Below are 25,504 nucleotides of genomic sequence, written 5' to 3' on the forward strand. Positions count from 1 at the left end.
GGGGCCAGGCAGCGATTATAAAGGAAGCTGGCCTGGAGAGACTGCCCGGCTAGTAGTTCAAGGTCATTCAGGAGTTTTAAAGATGCTGTGCAGGCCAAACCCACTGCCTTTGTCTCAGGCCTGACTGATAATATCAAACATTTCCTAGATGCTTACCACATGCCAGGCAATGTTCTTAGCGCTTTACGCATTTGAATTCACTTTCCCTTCACAATCCAGCAAGGTAGGTAATTGAGATAGGCGCTTTTGTTACCCCAAATTTACAAATGAAGACACTAGCCAGAAAGGAGTTCTCAGCCACCTCACCAGTGGCCTTGCCAGACCAAAACTATGGATGGTGCTTTTGAAGACAGGCCCCAGATACAGCCTAAAGGGGGCATGGAGCTCAGCTGAAGGACAGCCGGGCCAATATATTCTAGACTGACTTGGCCTGATATTATCACTCAGAACACAGTGAAAGAGATGCTGTCTTTTTAAGTAAGCTACTCATTCAGAGGGTTTTTTTTTTTTTTTTTTTTTTTGAGGAAAAGGAATATTGGAAGTGTTCTGTATCACTTTTTTGGGGGGATTGAAATATACATAGCATAAAATTTACCATTTTTATTATGCAGTTTATTTTTTTTTTAAGATTTTTAAATTATTTATTCATGAAAGACATACAGAGAGAGGCAGAGAGACACAGGCAGAGGGAGAAGCAGCCTCCATCCAGGGAGCCCGATGTGGGACTTGATCCCGGGACTCTAGGATCACACCCTGGGCCAAAGGCAGACGCTCAACTGCTGAGCCACCCAGGCATCCCTATTATACAGTTTAGTGTCAAGTATACTCTCTCTCTCTCTCTCTCTCTCTTTTTTTTTTTTTAAGATTTTATTTGTTTATTTATGAGAGACACACAGAGAGAGGCACAGACCCAGGCGGAGGGAGAAGCAGGCTCCATGCAGGGAGCTGGATGTGGGACTCAATCCCAGGACCCCAGGATCATGCCCTGAGCTGAAGGAAGACTCCCAACCGCTGAGCCACCCAGGCGTCCCTTGTCAAGTATATTCTCAATGTTGGGCAATCATCACTACCATCTATATCTAGAACTCCTCATCCTGCAGAAGTAAAACTATTTATCTATTAACAACTGCCTCTCCTAGCCTCTGGCAAGCACCATTGTATTTGCTGTCTCTATGGGTTCCACCACTCTAGGTGGTTCATAGAAGTGGACTTATACAGATAATATTTGTCCTTTAGAGACTGGCTTATTTCACTTAGCATAATGTCTTCAAGGTTCATTGATTATGTCAGAATTTCCTTCCTTTTAACATTCCCTTGTATCTCCATTCATCCATCTACGGACACTGGTTTTGCTTCTACTTTTTTTTGGTGGTTGTAAATAATGCTGCTATGGACATGGGTGTCACTCCCCTAATAGGGGAGAAATAGGATCCATGCGTGGACATCGCAAGGAGACAAAGCCTGGCTGGACAAGAGCAGGAAGAATTTTTTAGTGGTTAGAGCCCCTTCCCAGGGCTGCCCCAGGAGTGTCACAAAGGTGGGAGGGCCATTTTGTCAGCCGCTTGGCAGTAGGTGTCTCCCTTTGAGAGGAGATGGTCTGTCAGGTGCCTCCCAAGTACCTGCCCATCCTAGGGTTTCATTCCAGAGGAGCAGGGGGGCTGCCCACCATCAGCTGGCCAAGCTGGGTTAGACTGGGTTACCAGGTCCACTGGAAAGCACCAATTCCTGTTTTGTTCCCTGTCTTCCAGCGGGCCTTCGCTGTGGACAGCCACCAGCAGGTGACAAACATTGCCTGTCATCTGCTTCTTAGCAGAGAACACATCAGCAAGCAAAGCTGAGACTTCCCCACCTGCAGAGGGGCTGTGTGTTGCTCACCTCACCTTTGATGAAGAGGGCTTGCTGATCAGTGACGAGTAAGGGGGGGAATAGGAGGCGACTGGCAGGATGCTGAATGTCTTCTGCAAGATTTCACCAACTTTTTGGCAGTTGCCCTGTGTCTTCTCCTGCTTGCTCCACTGAAGCTTCCATAAATGTTACTGTATGTGCCAGGGCTCAGGGCCCCGGTAACATTTAAGAACACATGTGTTCTCTCAACATCAAAGAAGTACGAGATGTGCCGCCCTCAGCTGGGCCTGGGCCAGGCAGCAAAGACCGAGTGGGTTGGATGGGAGGGGACAGGAGCCCCTGGCTGTACGCAGTGGCCTCCTTCCCTAGGGCTGATGTGTTCCAGGCAGATTCCAGACTCGTTTCTGTGCGTGCGTGCATCTGGATAAATGGAGTGGTGCTTTGAATGTGCTGCAGGAGAGCCCCTCAAAGGAACCCTGTGGCGAAGTCTTTTGTAAAGTGAAAAATCCTTTTGTAAGGTGAATAATTATACTCTGTTTATCTGCTGTGGAGGTTCAGAGTGTTCTGAGATTCTCAGGGGAAAAAGGGATTTGTTTGAAGGCCATCTGGCTCCCCCCTCTTTTCCAACGCCTGATTCTGTAGAGCATCCCCTCCAAGTGATGTCAAGCCCCTGTTTGAACCTCTCAGTGATGGGAGACTCGCGATGCCCCATGATGGCACATTTCATGTTTGGACAGCTCTACTTATTAGAAATAGAAACGTCCGGAGCTTTAAAAAAAATCCCTGAAGTTTTCATCCATTGAGTCTTCTGCTTACAGGTTATACTGAATATGCCTGTCCTTACAGTGACTCATTTGATACTTGACAACAGTGAACTTGACCCTGGGCTCTTCTTTCCATCCATTTCTCATATGTGGGATTTTGGTTTCTTTTATCATCCTGACCATTCTGCTTTGACTTTGCTTGGCTTGCTGTCCTGCATCCCTTCTGCAACCGTGGGACCCCAGCAGTTGATACAGCTCTCCGGTGTTATCTGCCCATGTAGAGAGGATAGGGACCTCATCTCCCTAGATCTGTATTCTCTTTCTCCTATAGTACAGCTCAAGTGCTTTTATGACAGTAATAAATTTACCATTGCCTGAAATCTCATGCTGGTGTGATCTACAACCAAACCACAGCTGCCTCATTCAAGACTTAATGGAGATGATTATTTTTTTAAAGATTTATTTATTTATTTATTTATTTGAGAGCACAAGAGAAAGAGCACAAGTGCAAGTTGGAGAGGGGCCAAGGGAGAGAATCTTTAAGGAGACCCCCGCTGAGCCCTGAGCCTGGACTAGGGCCTTGAACTCAAGACCATTGAGATTATGAATATGAACTGAGCTCTAAAGCCAAGAGTCAGATGCCTTAACTAAGTGAGTCACCAGGCACCCCTGAGATAATTTTTTTTAATGTTAGATTTTCTTAAGTGAGGTACATCTGTAGAGGAGTGGTCAGATCTGGAACTAATGAAACTTTCTCCTTTTTCCCTAGAACTGGTCAGGCATGAAGTGTCAATTCAAGCTGCTGCGAATGGCTGTGGCCTTGATCTGTAGTAAGTACTGACAGGGCAAACTGGGTAGAAGAGAGCCTTGCATCAGGCCTGGAGGGTAGAAAGATGGCAAATCCCTGCCCTTGAGGCATTTGTGGTCAAAATAAAAAGGGAAACATGTCAATAGTGTGTGACAAAGTAGGGGTGTTAGGAGAGGCTCATTCTGAGGCGGAAAGAGGTAAGAATCTGAACGGAAGTGATGGAGGCAGAGAGGAGGGGACACATGGTCTCTCATTCACCCCTCAGAACATGGCTGTGAAGAGGCTATTTTTTTTTAAGGATTTTATTTATTTACTCATGAGAGGCACAGAGAGAGAGAGGCAGAGACACAGGCAGGGAGAGAAGCCGGTTCCCTGCAGGGAGCCTGATGAGGGATTCGATCCCAGGACCCCTGGATCACGACCTGAGCTGAATGCAGACAATCACTGAGCCACCCAGGTGACCCGAAGAGTCTATTTTTTCTAAGGCTTTATTTACAGGTAGCCACTGGAGCTCATGGCCCCTGCCCACAGCCATCCAGCTGGAGGTGATGGGGGCAGAATTGAGAGCCGGCCTCTGTTGTTTCTAACGCCCACACTGTAGGCAGCCTAGGGCAGGAGCACCCTGGGCTGTCTGCCTGGAACTGCCTGCTACGTGGGGAAGAAGAGTCAGAATAGACATGGGCGGGAGGATGGGCCTACCTATGTGGACTGCACTTCTGTCCACTTCCACATTCCTTGCCCTAAGGCCCACAGACTCTTTGAATCAGGGCAGTGGGGGACAGTGGGGCACCGTGGAGTGGGGGTGGGGTGAGCATAGCTTCCCTGTCTGCTCAGACTCTTGAGTCTGTTTGTGTGCAAGGAAGGGAGGAGAAGGCTGAGTCCTGATGTTTCAAAAAACCCAACTCAAAACATCATAAAACCTAAAAATGCTGTTTTGGAGCAGGAGACCAAAGTCTTTCAGACCTCCTTTAAGGTACCGAGGGCTTGCTAAGCAAAGGCAGGAAGACGCCCTGGGGCTCAGGGAGGGCTCAAGGAAGGATTCAGTGTTGGTCCCCGGCTGCTCCTCTTCCGCCATCTATCGGTCATTCTTGGACTTGCAGGGCCTGGGCCAGAAGACCCGACAATCCCCAGGGGAATGGAGGTGCAGGCATCTCTGGGTGGTGAAGGTGGCGAGAGGCATGCTGGATAATTAAGTGGTAACTGAACAAGTACAGAAGTCCCTGCGCAGGACTTTCTATCCATCGTCAAATGTGCCTTGGCTTCCTCATCTGAAAAATGGGAATAACAACGACTGTCAGCATTCTTTGGTGGTAGGCAGTGAAATGGCTGTTGCTCAGCACCTGTCCTTTTGAGAGAGTACATCCCAGTGGATTGGCCAACCCAGCAAATTCATGCAAGAAAAATGAACTGGAGAATGGGATGAAGCGGTGGGGGGACACCTGGGTGGCTCAGTGGTTGAGTGTCTGCCTTTGGCTCAGGACATGATCCCAGGTTCCTAGAATCGTGTCCCACATTGGGCTCCCCACAGGGAGCCTGCTTCTCCCTCTGCCTGTGTTTCTTCTTCTCTCTGTGTGTCTCTCATGAATAAATAAATAAATTCTTAAAAAAAAAAAAAGAATGGGATGGGGGCATTTTAGCATCTGTTAGGAGAGAACGCCAGTGCTTTGTTGGGGCTGGGTATTCCCATTCTTTCTTTCCCCATTTCCGCCCCTATCCCTTCTTTCCAAATGCAAAAGAACTGGTTCTGAGGGTTTCCTAAGGGTTTCGAAATAAGACATGAAAACACTTTTAGAAACTGTAAAGTGCTAGCAGCTATTGAAGTTATTAACGTTCCAGCAGTGCAGCCTGGTACTCTACAGATAGGGAAATGAAGCCTCCTGGACTCATGAACGCGGGGCCACGAGGGTCTTTGGGTTTGTGCACAAGCTATCCACTCTGCCTGGAATGCTCTTCTCAGGGCCTTCTCTTGACAGTCACATCTCTGCTCAAATTTTGCATCTCTGAGGAGATCTTGCCTGATGCCCCAAACTAAAGAATCCCCTTCCTTATACCCAGCATTGATTTAGAATTACCTGTTTTTTACTCCCCATAGAATTTTTTCTTTTTACTGCAATTCTCTCATGAGAGGGAATGTGTAATTGATGCTGGCCGATTGCCAGATCCATAAGCCCTGGGGGAACAGAGTTTGTCTGTCCCTCACTCCTATATCTCTAGTGCAGCACAAATGTGCTCGACCTAATGGGTAGTGAACGAATTCATGGATGGATGTGTAAGTAGATGGCCAGGTGGATGGCTGGAGTGCAAGGCCTCCCCCCAGCCCCTGCCTAGTGGTCCTCCTGTGACTTCTCTTTGCCTCCTCCTCTTACAGTGAGCATGGAGTTTGGGCGGGCCGTGTGGCTCCGCTTCCACCCATCCGCCTACCCCCCATGCCCTCACCCGAGCTTCGTGGCGCACCTGGGCGGTGTGGCTGTGGGCATCACCCTGGGCGTGGTAGTTTTGAGGAACTACGAGCAGAGGCTGCAGGACCAGTCGCTGTGGTGGATTTTTGTGGCCATGTACACAGTGTTTGTGCTGTTCGCTGTCTTCTGGAACATCTTCGCCTACACCCTGCTGGACTTAAAGCTGCCACCACCTCCTTAAGGCACCGGGGGACCGAGGTCAGGGAGCGGAGGGACAAGCAGCAGGAGAAAGGAGCGTGGACGTTCTCAGCACCAGCTCCATGAGGCAGGGAGGACAGCACGCGATGCTGGGCCCCTGTGATATGTGCATTCAGGTTTGGACAATGGAGCTTCTTTTCTGAAAGGCGCCTGCTGGATGAGTTGGATGTGGTTACCATTGTTTTTCTAGACTGTTCTGAGCACATCAGGCCAGGGCAAAGGCCTGGGGGGTGGTGAAAGCAGCCCTCCCCTTGGGCTGGGCTCATTCCGTGTGTTCAGGCGATGCCTCCTTTGTTACAGATTGAGCAGCGGCCTCTTCCCTCACCCTCACCCTGAGATGGCAAGCAGGCCCTTGTCCAGCCCAGCAGTACAGTTACAGGCCAGGAAATGTTTGCTCTATAGCTGTTGGGCTTGGAGATCTGGAGTAGAAGAGAGTGTGGCAGAGGACATGGTGTAGGGGAGCCCAGGGTGCCCTCCTGGTGGTGGGCACTGGGCATGGCCTCTAGTGCCTAGGAGGGAAGAGGAGGGAGATGCTATAACTCCAGGCCTCCCTCTTGCCCTGAGGGTATCCAGCGAGAGAAACCCCAGCAGGAGGGAATATACTTCATCCTAAGCTCAGCCTAGGGAATGCCCAGTACCAACTTTGAACTTCTCCCTTCCTGTCCCCCAGAATCTCATATTGGTGCCCAGCATCCTGTGCCCTGCCTTGTTCTCAGAGCCTTTCCTTCTCTTCCGTTGCCCTCCCCTACAGTGTCCTGCTATCCCTTTCCTTTGGTCATGGGGATACGTGTGTGTGTGTGTGTGTGTGTCTATGTGGTGGGTGAGGACGCCCGTGTGATGGTAAGAGATGGCGTGGAAAGAATGTGAGGTGAGGGAATGTGAGGCAAGGAAAAACACTGTGCGTGGAGTCAGAGGCTGCGGAGGAAGCCTGTGGGGGGCGTGGGAATGTATGCAGGGGTCTGCATGAGAGGGGCAAAGGCACCGAGAGGTGGGAGGGCATGACTCCTGAGGATCTTGCTTTCAGCAAACCCAGCCCCTTCTTTCCTCTTCTTCATTCTTTCCAGGTATCTCTCTGAGAGCCACTGACCAGTGCGGGGTGGGGGGGTTGGGGTGGAGAGAAACCTTGGGCCCTCCCAGGGACCACCAGGATGCTGCAATTGGCTTTTGCCAAGTTCTGTTCTTGTTTCCCTCTGGAATGACCTTCACACTCGAGGAGCTTCTTTTCAGTTATCCATAGAAGGGAAAGGCTTTAGGGGGTGTAAGAGAGGCTAGGGCAGGAATATGGAAGCTGTGTGTCCATTGAGTAGGGGGGGAACAGGAGGCTGCAGTAAAAGAAATTCTAGCTTAGAGGAAAGCTGCTTCTGGAGGATTGTTGGGTATTTGGGTGAGGGTCAGAAGTGAGGGCAGCCCATAGACTCAGGTGCTCAGAGCGTGGAGGCAACTTGGCTATTGTCAAGCTCATCCCCACCCCCGTTGTACGAGTGGGACAACCAAGCTCAAGGAATGACTCCCGAGCAGGGCCTGACGAGGCCTTGAGGAGAAAGTGGGGGTAGGATGGCCTTTGACAAACTATGTGATTCCCTTTATACTGCTCTTGGAATTCCCAACCCCTGACCACCCAGAAAGATGAAGAACTCCAGCCTGGGAGGCAGAGGGACTGGATCTGCAGGGGCGAGGGCAGGGGTTTCGTCTGAAGTCAACTGGGCCAGGCAGTGAGGGGTCTTGGCACTGTGGCTTCCTGTCCTTGGTGATCACAGGTAAATGGGCAGTTCTCCATTCAGCCCCAGACTACGCTGAGCCTTTCCCTGTCTTTGCCCAAAGCTAAATAGATTGTCCTGGTCTCCACATCTCCCGAGGTCATGCTGGACTCATGCCAGCACAGTACTAAGGACTGCCAGGCCGAGTTGGCTCAGGCCCAGGTCGGTGGCTGAGTGGCGTCACCCTGAGGCATTTTGTCTGTGTCCTACCAGCCCGTCTCTGCCTTACTGAGAGGAGGGTGTAGCTGGAAGGGTCAGCTTCCTCAGACAAGAGACCAAGTTGGACTTGGGGCCTGAGAGGACTTGGGTAAGCATGGCGAGGAGGGCCTTGGCCATGGGCTGCAGCCCCCTAAACCCAAGTGGTGCTGTCTCTCCCTGGAGGAGCAGAGGCAGCTGGTGCCTTACTGGAAGGCAGGTCTGCCCTGCTGGAGTGGAAGGTCACCCCTGCCTTCATCCGGTGTGGCCTGAAGAAGAGTCTCCCTCTCGCAGGGGTGAGAAGACGGTGAGCTAGAAGACTCTAGAAAGCCCTCAGAGAAGCACCCAGAGCTGCAGATGGGAGCTTGCTACCAAGAAGGACTGCCTGGGGCGAAAATCCCATTTGCCCTCCTGTCTGAGCTGCACCAAGGGAGCCTCCCCTAACCTCAGGTCACCAGCCCCACCTATTCCCTGTCAGCAGTGTCCAAAAGTAACCCAAAAGTTCTTTGGTCTGCTTAACACGCACCTCCCCACCCTCACCCAGCTGTCAGCTCCAGGCAAGGCCACCAGTGGGGTCCACAGTCATTCTACATAACCCAGGTCTCCAAACCAGGCCTAGAGATTGTCTGATAAGAAAATTTTCTTTTTTGGCATCTGGCTTTCTCTTTGGCCAGTCCGTGTGCCCTCACCCCCAGTACCCTGCCAGCAGCATGCCCCCATCATCCCTCCTTCCTGGTCTGGTACAGCCACTGGTCCGGTGTGCCTCTTGGGGCTGTGGAGGGTGGCTGGCCTTGCATCTGTAGGATGCAGAAATTGAAAACTAGGGATTCCCCCAACAGCAGCCATAGATTTGCACACTCATTAAATGGAAGAGGAATCACAGAAACTAGGGAAGGGAAAACAAATCTTCAAAGGAGAAATTTGGCTTTAATGATACCATTAATCATTCATTTTTTTAATTAGGAAAAGCTCCCTAATGAGGCATTTTTGCCAGCTAATAGGATTCTCAATTTCTATGAGGACCATTCTTGCCCAGAGGATTAGGGGAGTCATTGCTCACCAAACCCAGATCTTCCCCTTCGCGCCCAGGGTCCAGTTTCATTTGCAAATAATGCAGATTCCTGGGTGCAGGGGTAGCCCTTTCCTGGCATCCTTCATGTTGCTACCAGCGCCGGCTGGAAAGCACCAATACTCCTCTGCCTTAAAAAACGGTGCCCAAGGCTGAATTCCCCCTCCCTCCAAGGACTTGAGTAAGTGGGAAACAAAAGGAAACACAAGCTGCAATGTTTGTTTCTAAATATTTTTGTATTGTGTACATTCTGTATATTTTTGTTGTAACATATTATTTGAACACAGATTCCATTAAAGATTTTTTTTAAGCCATCCGTTATTCAGGAAGTGACCTGAAGGGCTATTGGAGCCTGTTTTATCTCTGTCTGGATTGGGGAGGTGGGAGGCGGTGGACCACAGTGGTGCTGATGTGTGTACAGCACAGCTCCGGGACCTGGTACTTGGTCCTGGTGCTGGTAGCTCGGTGGTTCTTAATCCTTCTAGAATCACTGAACTCTTTTGAATGGTTGATGAAAGCTATGTTTTTCTCTTGCTTTAAAAATGCACAGACAATTCTGTGTACAATGTCGAGGGGAAGGTGATCTGTAAATAAGAAAACTCATCTGTGGATTCAGGTCAAGAATTTTTGTGCCAGCTGTCCTGGTGGATGCCCTGTCTTCCCCTTCTACTCTCACACTATACTCTGACGAGAGATTAATAGCTTGACTACTATTATTGGAATGCTCTTCTTTGAAACATCTAGGAACTTCCTTCTTTACCCCAGTAGCCTACCCTTTATGCCTTTTTAGGGGCAGTCAACACCCGGATCTTGAGGAAGTGATAGGAATGTTCTCAGGGTAAAAGAAGGGGAAAACAAGAGGGGCGTACATGGTAAAGTGTAGTGTTAGGAAGCTTCACAATCGAATGGGCTTTGAATGGATGAAGTCTGAGAAAGTGAATTTTCTCCAGCTTCTCTAAACCATTTCTAAACCATTGGCAGCATATGTGGTTTTGCTATTCGTAAACCATTCAGTTTCATCCAGGGATTAAACCACGTTGTTAAATTCAGCCTGAGAGCTGTTTCCCATAATGTTATGTCTCATCAGATTCCTGTAGGCCATGTAAAAACATTTTTAAAAGCTGCAGAAGTTATCCCAGAACAAACTTGAGAGTACAGCTCAGTCTAAAGGTCCAAAGAACTCACTTCTCTTTCACATGTGGATACTAACTTCCCTGGGGGACGCATCAGGACCCTGTCTGAGCCCCAGTGCGCCTCCCCCCTCACTCCCCCTCCTGCCATCAGTTTCAGGCTCTACTAGAGCTTACAGGCAAGCTCTCTGGACAGCCAAAAGCTGTTCAGCTAGCTTTGCCTTTGGCCTCCTATCACTTCCCCCTTCATTTTTCTGGTTTTCCCGCTTACTAGATTCTCATTCTTCCGATAACTTCATGAGATGTTTATGGGCTATAAGGTAACTGTGAAGACCATTTATTGATTACTTAGTATGTGCTGGGCACAGGATGAGGCATTTTCAACAGATTATCCTCACTTAATGCACATCTACTTGGTATGAAATGGGTATTAATATGCCCATATTTACACAAGGGGAAAGCTTAGAGAAGTCTAGAGACTTGTGGGTACCTTATGGCATAGATGGATTCACATTATGGTTCCCAAGTTCATGCTCTCAATCCTCAGCTGTTCATATAGGACTTTGAGGACACTAAACATGTAGAGGTGTCGGTATTAAAGATCCAGTCTCACTGCAGTAGTAAAGTAATGGACTTTGGGACATTCTTTCAGTGCTCACTTAACAGGATCTCTGCTTTCTCAGCCCTCCTAGACTTAGGACTTTTGCAATAAAGTCCATAGCTATGAATTCATTACTACTCCCTTTCACCCCCGACTCAGAATCTAGCATTTATGCAAACTCGGAAAGATTTGAAGTCTGTGACACATTTAGGAAGTTTAACAGTTGTAGAACTGGAGCTGCCCTCTTGGACTTCCAAGTGGAAAGACTTCATCGACGCCCAGGGGGATCTCCATTACTAAGATACATGGTTAGGAAAATGTGGTCCTCCTGTGGTCCTCCTCTTATTTCCCAAATGCCTGAGGGCTTTCCTAGTAGCTAGTATTATAAGTGCACCTCTGGTAAAGGACAGGCATTGTGTCATCGTTAATAATGAATGAGAGTAAAGGGAAGTGACTTGGATCATTGAGTTCAACAGGTATAACTTCCCTGGACAATGAATAAAACATTGTGAGGGAAATTGCCCTCACACCCTGCCTGATGCCTCCAGCAAGGTGTAGAAAGTTGTATTCCAGCAGGTGATGTGATTCTTTTCAACAAATTCCTTAGCATAACAAGTATAATTTCCCCATAAGCTTGTTGTGCCTTAATAAAAATGTCAGACTTGAGAATGGAGCTAGTTAAATAAAAATGACTCTATTGATGAGAAGCTAAGTTGGTTTATTATTATTATTATTATTACAAATATAATTACAATTAAGCCGAGGCCATTTTTGGTACATGACAAACATATTTCCTTTGTGTGTAGAGCATACAAGTAATACATAAATGTATTCCACACCTGAACAAATCCTTTTTAAAACTTTAAAAGTTAATACATTAGCTTATTAAAATTTGAATACAGTACATATTTCTGGTCATGAGTTCTTTGGGTTTCTTCTCATGGCCAACAAGGTACGTGATTCCATGTCACCATTCTCCTTGCCTACAGTAGTGATGGTTTGACACAGACTTGTAAAATAAGACTGTATGCTACACAACTGTATAATGTAGTGAGCCTGCATCACAAAATATAGAAGTACACGTAAGGAATATATAATTATATCTTAACTATATCCATAAATGGCTTGAAGCAGGTATTACATTTACTTTTAAATGCCATTTATATCATGGACTGTTGAATGATATGTGAATTTAAAAAAGGAAAAATACATTTTTTAAGACTAAATGTTGATGTCCTAATGTTGTCTATTAAAAAAAATTGATTTCTAAATGAGCAACCAAGTACATTAGAAAAAGATTCAAGAGTAGTGCCATAGAATTGCTTATTTCCTATAGTCATTCTGAATTTAATGCTATTAAAAAATGCTATTTGGATTTTGTTTTCTGCACTGCCTACAATCCAAGTTATTAAAATTTAAAACCATATGAGAGCCTTTATGAAGATCCTGAATTGTATTTCTCATTAGAGGAAAAGAAATGGCTTCGTGAGTCATGTCCCCAGACTTCTATAGAAGAGAAAGCAGAAGACCGTTGTCAGTCATTTTAAAAGTTAAAACTCAGCACTTACGTGAATTTAGATGAGCTTAGGAGAGGATTTTTACGGGCTTGTGTTCCTCTGAGCATCCTGAGGGCAGTGAGAAGACTTCTGATCTTCTAAACAAAAATCACTATCAAATGGATTTATTAAAGAGCTATGCAGAACAAACTGCCATCATACGTGTGCAGCTACAATTGGCTTCCATGGGAATTATAAATGGCTCTAGCTGAGGGCACATTCAATTGATTTGGAATAAAACAATATGAGGCTTGTAACAAAATATACAAAAAACTAAAATCAATGAGTAACTCCAATATGCAGAATCAGTTTATATTCTTTATGTTACAGTTTGCTTGTGGAATTTATGTATTTTCTTTTTTAACACTGAAAATTCCAGGATTTTCAGAGAAAATAAAATACAGGCTCTTGGCAAATACCTGTGAACAAATGAATGAAGAAAGGGGATGGAGGCCACTTCTGCAGTAGCCTTCCATCAAAGATGATGTTTTGTCTTGAAGCTAGTGCATCTATTTTTAAAGCTCATTTAATTTCTCACACACTCGTGATTTGTGTATTGACTTAAAAGCTGGCTTTATCATCCATGTCATTACCAATCAGACAAAAAAAAATCTATCCAAGCACCCACAGGATGCACAGATCTGTCTCTGAAACGGTATCACAGCACTAATTTGTGAGACTAGGAGGACATTTTTTATAAGAAGCTATAGTACATTGAGAAAGGAGTATTACAATTTTTCTGGAAGGAAAAATTGCTAAATCCTGCAGCTAACTCCTCAAAGAAGCCACAAAATTACCTTTCAAGATTTTTGAGCATCAAACCCTTAAAGTCTAGAATTTATGGGGCCAGCAGTATACTAAAATTACACAACTCTAACACACATCTAGGACTCAGTGAAGATGGTCCTCAGATTTTTATGTTCTAAGTAAGTTATTTAAAAGTAAAAAATGAAAAAATTTAGAATGTATTTGAAATAGTCTTAAGTAGCAATCCTATGACAATTACAACAACCGCAGTTTCAAACACCAAGGCTTGAATATACAACTTCACAATATGATGATCTCAAAACATGTGATCAAAAACTTTGGGCAAGAGCTTCTTTCATAAATTCTTCTAGGACAGCCACCACGTTTTTGGCTTCAGGCATTTCTTCATGTTCCACTTTAACAATCTTCAAAAGGATATCTCCACTACCACAGTTCTTCAGAAACATGTAACATTTAAACAGAGCATAATGATTCATTTCTGCCTGTCGGATAAATCTCTTCAAATTATTTGTGTCTTGTATGGCCTAGAAAAAGATTACCCAGTTAAATATATGTTTATATACTTGAGAAAATAATGAAGCCTGAAAAATATCTCCTATTCAGCTGAAAGCCTGACATATGTTGCTGAGATGTTTCTTTTTTTTTTTTTTTGAATATTTGCATCATTCTTATTACTAATATGCTTTGCCCTTGGGAGAACACAATTTCTTTTTTTTATTAATATTTTTATTTATTTATTCATCAGAGACACAGAGAGGGAGGCAGAGACATAGGCAAAGGGAGAAGCAGGCTCCATGCAGGGAGCCCGACGTGGGACTTGATCCCTGGACTCCAGGATCACGACCTAAGCCGAAGGCAGGAGCTCAACCGCTGAGCCACCCAGGCTTCCCCACAGTTTCTTATACAAAGTAAAAATACTTTTAAAATCTCCTAAATAAAATCTCCTAAATAAAGTAGTTAACACTCCTCTCCAGCAGAATTTTGAACCCTTAGGCACTGAGCCATTTTTTCGGTGCTTTCCAACTAAGATACGTCACAAATTAGAAGACTGATGTCCCTGAGATACAGGCAAGCATTCAAACAAATTAATTGGAAATGCAATGATATATATGCAGAAGCTCCTGAAAAATATAAAGTAAATGCCTTCTGGGAATTCTAGTTTTGAGAACGTCGTATTTAATAGACATCACAGCTGTAAAGCAGATTTGTTACTCTGTCACTGGTACTAATTAAAATTCAGACAAAAATGATATGTGGCATTTGGCACATAGCCAATTAATTACCTTTAGCTTAAAGTTCTCCAGTACTTGTCGAAAAAGAAAAGGGTTACCTCCTTCAGTGCCATTCAAAAAAGCCTGCATCCAGTCCTCACAAAACCGGTTGCTTCCTATGAAATATTTTAGAAAAATTAAATAAATAAAACTGAAATCCTACAAAGTATAACACATTTATTCTTTTTTTTATATATTTTTAACTGAGGTGTAATTGACATATATTAGTTTCAGGTGCACACCAGATATATCCATTGTGATTTTCTTTCTTGGTAAAAACACTTACAGTGAATTAATTTTTTAAAAGACTTATTTATTTATTTGAGGGAGAGACAGAGAAAGAGCAAGCACATTCAAGTGGGGGGAGGGGCAGAGGGAGAGAGAATCTCAAGCAGACTCTCTGCTGAGCGAGGAGCCAGATGTAGGGCTTGATCTCACGACCCTAAAATCATGAGCCCAAATCAAGACTGAACCACCTAATCACCCCACTTACAGTGAATTATTTAAGACTTCTATAATAGTCTAAAAAAATAGTCTATTCACCACCTGGCTAAGAAATGACCAATGGTTGAAGCACTGAGTGCGTCTTCCTGATCATATCCCCTCTCCTTTCCCATCAGAAAAGATTATCATTCCCATCTATTTCTTTCAACTTCTATTACATACTTTTTTTTTTTAATCTCTAAGACCTATATAGTATTACATTTGTTAAAACTTTGTGTTTTTAATGGCTGTTTCAAAATAGTATGTTTCTGGGTTATACTGAGGCATGTAGCTCTAGTTTGTGCATTTTCGCTGCTATATAGGAAGGACTCTATTGTATGAATATAGCAGTTTTTCAGTTTTCTTGTTGATAGACATTTGCTTCCATTCTTTGCTATTTCAAACAATGGCTTTATGAATATTTCTGAACTTATCTCCTTATGTACACATATAAGAGTTTCTCTATATACACAGGAGTGGAATTGCTAGGCATGATGGGATATCTGGTTCTAGAATTAATACTGTTTTTGGTGAGTCTGAGATAAATATGTACCAGTAAAAGGCAGGAGAGATAAGTTTGCATCATGTGTTCTCAGTGCAAAAACAGACTCACAACAGTGCCAGGGAGGCTGCCTCAGGGGTTATGGCTCACCTGCATTGTAGAACTGAGGCTGGGAGCCACTGCAATCGATGACCACAGATTTATGTGGCTCCTCCGTCATAGCCATGCACAAAGACGTCATGGTGCCTTCATGAATAAGGCCTTGAAGACTGGCCACACTCAGGAACCTACGAAACACACAAGTTATTTTCCACAAACAGTATTGCAGGATAGGAGAAAGAAAGCAAATTCATTCTGCACTGGGTGATGGCTTTAAAAATGTAGTATCAGACTTGCTATGGAAAAGGTTCCCTCCTTGCAAAACTCTTCTTTACCTGTTAATGTCTCTCTTTGTTTTTTCATCTGACTCTTTAACTTCAACAGGAGTATAACTTAGAGCCTATGAGAGAAAAATAAAGCCTAATTGATACATGTATTCTAGTTTTCCTTACTGAGCAGCTACTAGATGCTAAACATTAATAACTTCCCCAATAACCACCACACTGGATGATTCTTGATGGGCACTACCCAGAAGCTCTACAGAGCCTTGTTTAGCAGCTGTCCACTGACAATCTAAAACCTGGCATTACCACCCTGGTCTCATGGGACTGTCCAGTTGCAGGTGAATTTACCTACCACATATATAAATAAAAGCCAGGCCATATACTCTAGAATTATCTGGAATTTTTCATTTTTTAACTGGACATTTTTTAAAAAGTAATCTCTCCCACAATGTGGGGCTTGAACTTTTGATTCCAAGATCAAGAGATGCATGCTTTACCAATTAAGCCAGCTAGGCACCCCTATTTGGACATTTTTATATAGTTAAAAATTACTTTGGATTTTTGTTTTCCTTCTCAAATTGTTTTAGAATTTATGTTTGAATTTATATTTATGTTTAGAATTTATATTTATTATTGTTTTAGAAGTTATGCCTCTCCCAGATCACTTCAAAATTATTATTTTTAAATGTTTTATCCTAGGGGGTGTCTGGTTGGCTCACTTGATTTCAGCTCAGGTCTTGATCTGTCAGGGTTGTGAGTTCAAGCTCCACTCAAGCTGGGCATGGAGCCTACTCAAAAAAAAAAAAAATAATAATGTTTTATCCTATTAGGAATATTTAGTATTTGCAATTCTACCTCAGTAATGGAACTTTCTAGGTCTCAGAAAAACAGAATTTGGTCTGTCCTGATTGCAAGCATAGTTTGAAAGAATATCGGGCAGGGGTGTGGGGAGTAACATTCAGAGAAAGTGAATAAGTCTTTAAATAATCCAAACTCTGCCAAAGTGACTCTCAATTAAAGAAATGCTTTTGTTTGGGCAATACTTACGGCATGTAGCAGAAAGGTAAGCTTCTCCTGGAAGAGAAGAACCACCCTTTGGATTGGGCATACAACATCCTCAAACCAGCTGCTCAGGTAGGATTTTATGTGATCCTCCAAGCCCCTTTCCTAGATCAAGAAAGAATGTCATCTGCTTTAATATAAGCCTTCACTTAGTGTACTTAACATTGGATGGTGAAAAGAACTGAGGATAGATACCTCCATTTTTTAAGCTACCACCAGCAACTCAAAAAAGGAATTGTAATATAACTTCCCTGAGCAGAGTGGGGATTAATCCTGTACTGAATTTAAAAAACACACTTAGAAATGTAATACATAAAATAAAGAGACCAAATAAATAGGGTTGCATGCTATTTTTTTGCTGGGAGAAGTTGGGCATTTACATGTCCATCTCTCCCTACCACACTGTATACTGTGTGTACTTACTGGAGATTTTTTTAAAGATTTTATTTATTTATTCATAATAGAGAGAGAGAGAGGGGCAGAGATATAGACAGGGAGAAGCAGGCTCTCAGCAAGGAACCCAGGGTGGGACTCAATCTGGATGCCAGGATCATGCCTGGAGCCAAAGGCAGATGCTCAACTGCTGAGCCACCCAGAGACGTCCTGGGGAGATTTTTTTAAAAAAAGATTTTCTTTTTAAGTGATCTCTACACTCAAAGTGGAGATCAAACGCACAACCCCGAGATCAAGAATTGCATGCTTTACCAACTGAGCCAGCCAGGCACCCCAGAAGATATTCTTTTAATAATCCTTATCCCTCAGCACTTGGCTGTGCCTGAAACATCCATGTGTGAACTTATAAAGCACCTCCTTTATAAGGAGGCTGAAGGAGTGAGACAGCTTATTCAGATTCAAATGGGATCAGAGAAGGACACATATTAACTCATCAAAGTACTCTAGCCCACTCCAGCTGTCAGACATGCTGCCAGGAGGACATCTAAGCTTTCCAGGCTGTGGTGCTCACTGGGGACTAGTGGAAGAGCTCCACTCTGGGAGAGTAGCTCCCCTTAGACCCATTTCTCTGGCTTACTCTACTCCTATGCTATCCTTTCCTCTCCTGCAGGATCTTGTAAGCACATGACAAGTAAAAGGAATTGTTACCAAATAAATGGGTAGTAAAGTTAGAAGAGTTATGACTTTAACAACTACTACATGCTGGATGTGTGTTTTTTTAAAGGTAAGGATAACTTAATCAATATGGATGTATCTAATTCATCAAAGATCGACTAATAAAAAAATGGAATTTTCCCCCAAATCTTTGATGTTGAGTTCAAGGACAGTCATACCATTGTAGAGCATGTCTTTGGTACCAGAGGCTGCATAAGCATTAGTTCTGTCCAGACTATAAGTCTTATGTGCCTAGAAATCAGGAAAAGAGCATCCTCTTCCTCACTTGCAATGTTACCATATACCCTGAATTTAATGGATTCAATTTTTCATGGATACAAAACATAAGAAACAGTCTTGTGAAATTTACAACAGTTACAGGACTATGTTCTCTATTTCCCTTAACCAGCACCTTCCTATTAGTCCACAAAGCCGTACGTTTTTAGAATTTGGGTGTCTTTGTGTCCATCTATGATTTAATAAGTATAACGTATTTATCATCTCAGTCTTATCAATTAAAGTGATCATCTTACCTCATGGCTCATGTTATTTTTCAGCCCTTGAATGTACTTGTCCAATTCAAGCCTGAAAGTATGTTCTTAAGGAAGCAATAAAGGATGAATCAAGACAGCGTTTGATTTCTCAATAGGAAACATAAAATCTCTCAAATAATGCAAACTGTAAATTAAAACATGCCAAGACAAACTGGCTGTATGAAAGTATGAAATGACGTAAATACGTAAGGGGTGGAAAAGCTCTTTCTAGGTTGGTAGTAATACTCCTCCATTCGGCTTCCCATGTTTTCCTTCCTGATATCCTCAAAGATCAAAGAAAGGATATAGCTCAAGTCCTTTTTCAGATCCTCCTAAAAAACAGACCACGTACTCTGAAGCATTATGTTCAGAGTCCACTGTTGCTGCTTCAGGAAGCACTTTTTCTTGTTGGAAAAGACAGTAATAACAACCGACTCGGTAATCTGGAATCCTAGAAAAGACAAGACAATAAAATGTACACTTTTGCTAACTCACACATCTAGTTTTATGGACTGTCCAAACCCTGGTCATCTTGATCTGGCAATACTGTTAGGTTGCAAACTAGGTCAGAATGTCCTAGACTTCTTGGTTTACTTGAAACAGCAGAGGAAAACTATCAGGTACCATTACGGGCTTTAATGAGAGTAGCACCTGGAATTTCAAACATGGAATTTCTTTGAGTCCTCTCTTATATGAAAAACGCATGCAAATTTTATTCTCATTCATAGTACATCCACGTTTATATAAATATAAGCATGTTCTCTTTTTCCCCCAAAACTTCACGAATCACTGAAGCTTCAGGCAGATGTGCCATGTTAATCCTGGGGCTTTATCTTTGGTTTGTGGCTTCATATTCCTGAGGGGGCCTGATGCCAAAATCATAGTCTAAAGTGAACTATAATCAAGGGGTGTAATGGAAAGATGGCTGGAATTTAACAGAGGATACCTATGTTTAAGCCTGAATGTCATCGATATGACCAGCTTTGTGACCTTAATGTCACAAACATTTCAGTTTATTTGCTCATCTGAAAATGGAAGTAAGAGAACCTGCTCTACTGCCCCGTTATAGAAGAGAATGGCATCAAAGTTTGTGAAAGCGCTTTACAATTGTATACTAGTGTATACAATTTTAGTTTTGGTAATTAATTCTTATTTTCCAAATACAAGACTAAATAAGTATACTTAGGTGGCAGAGTCTGCCATTCAATTAATTCAATTAATTCCATTCCACAAATGTGTGTGTGTGTAAGACCCAGTGCAAAGAACAAAGATGAACTTTGCAAGTCTAGTGAGAGCTGATCTTTTGCAATTTCTCATCACTTCTCATATTTAGCTCAGAAATAAAAAATTCAGAACACAGCACATTTTACACTTACCTCAGCTCCACAGATGCAACATTACCCAGCCCTTCAAATACTGCTCCCTTAGAAAGACGCTTAGCAATGAAACTGCGCAGCTCTGGCTCCACTTCAGATGGCAGATTAGTATCCACCAAGGAGAGGCTTGACAAATGAAAGACACATTCCTTACCAGTGGACTACTGCATTTGTACCCCATAAGTCAGAATATTACCAAAAGCCAGAATCTCTTTAAGGATTTGAAAAAGCTTTTTTATGACTCCTGTTGGTGAGGCTTCTAGGTGTATATGTCACCAAGTATGATCTATTTTATCAAACAGTTTAAAATAGTCCTATCTTCCCAGCTCATTCTCTCTAGTATTATGACTCCACTGGGACCCCTAATCCACTGACCTTAACTTCCTTATTGCAATACCATAATGCTATTACAACACCTAAAACATTCCTTATATCATCCATCATCCAGTCAGTGAACATACTGTCGTATTTTACCCTACTCTGCATCCAGTGTTAAAGTTCATTCATTCATTTACTAAATTTGTATTAAATGTCTACCCTAGTACCAAGGGTGCCAGGTCAGGAGACATCAATGAACCAAAGAGACAACAATCTGCTGTCCTAGAGTTTACATTCTAGTGTGTAGGAGAGGAGCTCTGAAAGGGCATTGAAGCGGGGGAAAAGGAGGATTTTAGATTTCTTTATACCCATAAGACGTTTAATATTTAATGCAGTTCCAATCAAGGAACTAAGATTAATTGCCTCTGGCTAATCACCAGGGGCACTACCAGTATTTAGATCTGCCCAGCCTTGAATGACTGAACTAGTGAGGAAAGCCAGATGAGGTTCCCAGGGGATAGGTGGGCTTGATGGTTTGCTTTGGGGAAAGCTGAATGGAAATAGGGTAACCACTGATATCTACAGGACAGATGAGTGCAGAGAAGATAAAAGCACATGGGTGGGGGCTATGGTCAAGCTGTTTTTACCTGAAATCATCACCAGAGGGAGTTTCTGCATTTGTGCCAACTGGGCTTCCATCATCACTGTCCCCTCGCTGCTGTGCCAATCTGCACATCACAAAAGCAATATAACTGTCAGTCATGGGCTCTAAGTGCAGCGGAGTCCATCCCCTTCCCCGCCGGCAAGCACGGGGTGGGGGTGGGGTGGGGGGGTGAAAGTCAACTGGAAATGCTGCAAGGTAGAAGTGCATGGATCCTCCATTCCTACCTTCACAATAGGGAAAACCCATGAAACGGTGCTGACAAGAGCCCCTTCGCTCTCCGGGCCCTCTAAAAGGTGGAGGAAAGGCTAAATTAAATACCAACATGAGTCAAGGAAATTTCCGCTAAAAAAAAAAACTTTCCAGGGCCAAAAAGAGCCCCAGAAATGTCTGCCCCGACCAAGGAGAAGGAGGCAGCGAGAACGGAGGATAATCAGAGAGTGGGGTGGAGGTGTGGATGCTTGGAGCCAAGAGGAGAAAGTGGGGCGATAATGACAGGAAAGGACGGGGGTGGAAAGTGACATTAATGAGTGCGCGAGGCGCTGTGCCAAACAAGGTCATGGGGCGACCGGTAGGGGATGAGAGGACGCGGGGGACAGCTGGAGGGCAGGGGCGTGGGAGTGGCGAGGAAGTCCAGGGCGCTGGCCCGGGAGAAGAGCTTGAGGCCAGAGACTAGGTAGCTGGGAGGGGGAAAAGAAGGCCCTGGCGCCAAGGGTGGGATGCGGGGCCGGGATGCGGGGCCGGGATGCGGGGCGGGGCTACAGGGACGGCCCGGCGCTGCACCTGCTTCCGCGGTAGTTGTAGAGACAATAGTGGCTGCTGGGCGGCGGCTCGAGCCTTCGCTCCTCGGCGGAGCCTCCCTCCTCGCTGCTCTCTAGCTCCTTTTCATCCCCGTCGAGAGATTCCTGCAAGGAGGGGAGCATCGCGGCGGCGGCCTCCGAGCGGCCCTGTGCTCCCGCCAAATCGCTCCCCCGCTGCCGTACAGTCCTCCGAGGCCGGGCTCGTGCGGCTCCCAGCGCTCGCGCACCTGCGTTCCGCCGGCCTCCCGGAGTAGCAGGCCAGGAAGCTGGCGGGCTGGCCTGGGAGGTGGGGAGGTGGGGGGGGGGGTGTCTCCCCGCACGGGCTCGTGGGCGCGCCCAATTACCTCCCGCAGGATCTTCTACCATTTCTCTTTTGACTCCCTTTGCTCTTCTGGCTGTTGTCTAAGACGTCTAGGAGACGTAATAAACATGGTGCCATTAGCCAGCCGCATGGAAAAGGATGAATCTGCCCTCTTACCATCCTTCAGGTGCGTGGACTCGCACTCACGTGCACCAGTTTGATAAAAGATTGAAGAATTTATTTTTAAAGATTTATTTATTTGAGAAAGAGGGAGCGCGCCCACACACAAACGGGGAGGGACAGAGGAGGAGATAAGCAGACTCCCTGCCAAGCCCTGAGCCTGACCTGGGGCATGACCCCAGGACCCCATTTCCTGACTTGAGCCAAAAATCAAGAGTCAGAGACCCAAATGACTGAGCCACCCAGGCACTCCAAAAGATGTACGAATTTAAAATGCCCCATCCCAGGTTTTTGAAGATTCTTGAAGAAGGCCTTTCTAAATATTTAAAATACTTAGAAGCCACACGAGAGGGCCACCTGGGTGGCTCTGGTTGAGGGTCTGCCTTTGGCTCAGCTCGTGATCCCGGGGTACTGGGATCGAATTCCGCATAGGGCTCCCCACAGGCAGCCTACTTCTCCCTCTGCCTGTGTCTCTGCATCTCTCTGCCTCTTATGAATAAATAAAATCTTAAAAGCCACATGGGGAAAGATTAATAAATCTAAGTAAAAACTAAGCACTTTTAAAAAAAAATTATTTTATAGTATATCCCATGGGGAGCCCTATGTGGGACTCAATCCTAGCTTTGGGGATCAAGCCCTGAGCCAAGCGCAGACACCCAACCGCTGACTCACCCAGGCATCCCAAAACTAAACACTTCTGTGTACCCTAAAGTCAAAACACAAATGACCAACTAGGAAAAATATTTGCCACATATATTTTTTTAAAGATTTGGGGCTCAATCCCAGGACCCTAAGATCATGACCTGAGCCGAAGGCAGACACTCAATGGACTGAGACACCCAGACTCCCCTAGATTTCATTTAAAAAAAATAATCTCTACATTCAACATGGGGATTGAACTCAACCCCAAGATCAAGGGTTGCATGTTCTACCAACTAAGCCAGCCAGGTGCCCCAATGTACATGGTTTAGAAAGGAATTTGAAAATGTCTATCAGTATTTTAAATTCACATACCCTTTGTCTATCAGTGCAACACCAGAACATCATTAAATGGATACATTCATGTAAGTGTGAAAATAGGAGCCCAAAAATATTCCTTGCAGCACGGTTTATGATGAAAAACTAGATCCAATCTGAATGCTGGTCAATAGAGGACTGATTCCATAAGTTTTAGTAGACATGCAGTGATAGAATAATGACACTCCCCCCACCCTGCCAAGATGGCCACATCCTAATCTCTGGAACCTGAAAATATGTTACCTCGCATACAAAAGAGACTCTTCAGGTGTGATTATAGTAAGGAACTTAAAATGGGATAATTAGGGACTCCTGGGTGGCTTAGTGGTTGTGCATCTGCCTTCCGCTCAGGCTGTGATCCCAGGGTCCTGGGATTGAGTCCTGCATCAGGCTCCCCATAGGGAGCCTGCTTCTCCTTCTGCCTAAGTCTCTGCTTCTTTTTCTGTATCTCTCATGAGTAAATAAAATCTTAAAAAAAGAAAAGGGATAAGTATCTTGGATTATCCAAGTAGGCCCAATGTAACCATAAAAATCTCTCTAAAAAGGCAGGAAGTCAGAGGAGAAAACAATTGTGATATATAGAGACTGAAGTGATTTGGGATCACAAGCCAAGGAATTTAGGCAACCTCTAGAAGCTAGAAAGGCAATAGATGATTCTCCCCTAGAGCCTGCTGAAGGAATACAGGCCTGCCAATACATTCCAGACTTCTGGTCTCCAGGATTGTTATATAATAAATTTGTGGTTAATTTTGTTACCACAGCAATAGGAAATTAACACACCTGTATACCAGAGGACTTTACAGCTATTAAAAAGAATGAATTGGAATATATGCACATATAGGAAGACAGTCCAGTATTTAAGTTTTTTCCTGGCAACACAATTGAAAGAGCCAAAGCATGCACACAGGGAAAGGCAGAATGTAATCACTGCCAAGAAAGTAACGGAGAGTTAGGGTTATCTTACACAATCTCATTATTGGCTTCTTGACCATCTGTGAACATAATCCGAGGACATTAGTCTTTGCAAATTAGTCTATCAACTGCCAACAGCAATAATATCAGTATAGCATTTATATTTTGTTTATTTTTTAAAAGATTTTATTTATTCATGAGACAGAGAGAGGAAGAGACACAGGCAGAGGGAGAAGCAGGCTCCATGCAGGGAGCCTGATGTGAGACTCGATCCCAGGTCTCCAGGATCATGCCCTGGGCTGAAGGCGGTGCTAAATCGCTGAGCCACCAGGGTGTATAAATATAGCATTTATATTTTAATAGTTATCATTTATTTAGCAGTAACCATGGGCCGGGAGATTTCTGTATTTTATATCATTTATCCTTGGACCAACTCTGTAAGACAGGTTTATCTTCATTTTATAGATGAGAAGAAAATGGAGGCTCAGTCAATATGTGATCAATCTATAATCTTTTTTAAAGATTTGAGAGAGAAAGAGCAAGTGCACAAATGTGGGGTGGAGCTGGGGGCGGAGGGAACCGGGAGGGGAGAAGCAAGACTCCTCACCGAGCAGGGAGCCCCATGTAGGACTGGATCCCAGGACTCTTGAGATCATGACCTGAGCTGAAGGCAGATACTTAACCTACTGAGCCACCCGGGCGCCCTGATCAACCTATAATTTTTACTGCTGTTTTATTTTTTAAAGATTGTATTTATTTATTCATGAGAGACAGAGAGAGAGAGGCAGAGACACAGGCAGAGGGAGAAGCAGACCCCCCACAGGCAGCCGGATGCGGAACTCCATTCTGGAACTCCAGAATCATGCCCTGAGCCACCCCAGCGGGCCTGTTACTTTATATTGTATTCTTCCGCTTGGGTCTTGGAAACAATTGTAAGAAAAAGGCTCTGTTGTGTGATGCACAGAGGCCTTCATAATTTAGCCTCTACCTGCTCCTTTTGCCTTCATTTCCTATCACTCTCTCCCTTGCTAGCTGGTCCCATTTCAAGGTGTTTCCCAAACAGGTCCCTTTTTACCCCCACCCCCGCAGCGTAGCAGTCTTTTAATTTACGCCTCTGTCTGGAATGCCCCCAGATACCTGCATGTCTTTCTCCTTGGAATCAGTTTTCTTCACAAATGTCACCTCCTCAGAGCGACAGTCAGAAACGCCCTACACAACCCACATCCCACACAAACCTCTGCCATCATCCCAGCAAGACTGTCCCCTCCCCTTCTACTGTTTAGCTCTTCTTCAGGACCCTCAGCACTCCCGACATTACGTCAGGATTATTCACTGTCTGCCTCCTCACCGCTCTAGGGTCTCATGCTGAGGTACTGGGGTCCAGGACTTTACTTTTTCTTTGTGGGGGATGGCGGGAATGGGGCGGGGTGGGTAACAGAATGACACAG

The 25,504-nt window shown here is 44.6% G+C and overlaps 2 protein-coding genes across 6 annotated transcripts in view; one reads left to right on the plus strand and one right to left on the minus strand.

The window, feature by feature from the left end:
* RHBDL3 (rhomboid like 3) overlaps window positions 1-9,395 on the plus strand; it is a 47,093-nt gene extending 37,698 nt beyond the window's left edge. For 4 of the 5 annotated variants that reach the window (XM_041726587.1, XM_041726589.1, XM_041726588.1 and 1 more), the window contains 2 exons: window positions 3,379-3,439; window positions 5,786-9,395. In XM_041726587.1, the coding sequence (XP_041582521.1) occupies window positions 3,379-3,439; window positions 5,786-6,057 (333 nt within the window). In that variant the 3' untranslated portion in view covers window positions 6,058-9,395. Of the gene's footprint in view, window positions 1-3,378; window positions 3,440-4,517; window positions 4,865-5,785 lie in introns of those variants that run through there. The other variant, XM_041726591.1, reaches the window with a different exon arrangement.
* A 2,132-nt stretch (window positions 9,396-11,527) lies between these two features.
* On the minus strand, window positions 11,528-21,948 carry C12H17orf75 (chromosome 12 C17orf75 homolog). Its single transcript, XM_041726592.1, has 10 exons — window positions 21,630-21,948; window positions 20,833-20,913; window positions 19,868-19,993; window positions 18,799-18,942; window positions 18,492-18,549; window positions 16,837-16,956; window positions 15,841-15,905; window positions 15,557-15,693; window positions 14,434-14,537; window positions 11,528-13,674 (listed from the first exon to the last, which is right to left on the minus strand). The coding sequence occupies exons 1-10, from the start codon at window positions 21,767-21,769 to the stop codon at window positions 13,459-13,461; spliced, it is 1,191 nt and encodes a 396-aa protein (XP_041582526.1). The 5' UTR covers window positions 21,770-21,948; the 3' UTR covers window positions 11,528-13,458.
* Window positions 21,949-25,504: the final 3,556 nt, after the last annotated feature.

The sequence above is a fragment of the Vulpes lagopus genome, chromosome 12 (genome assembly GCF_018345385.1).
Source record: "Vulpes lagopus strain Blue_001 chromosome 12, ASM1834538v1, whole genome shotgun sequence".
In the NCBI taxonomy this organism is placed as follows: domain Eukaryota; kingdom Metazoa; phylum Chordata; class Mammalia; order Carnivora; family Canidae; genus Vulpes; species Vulpes lagopus.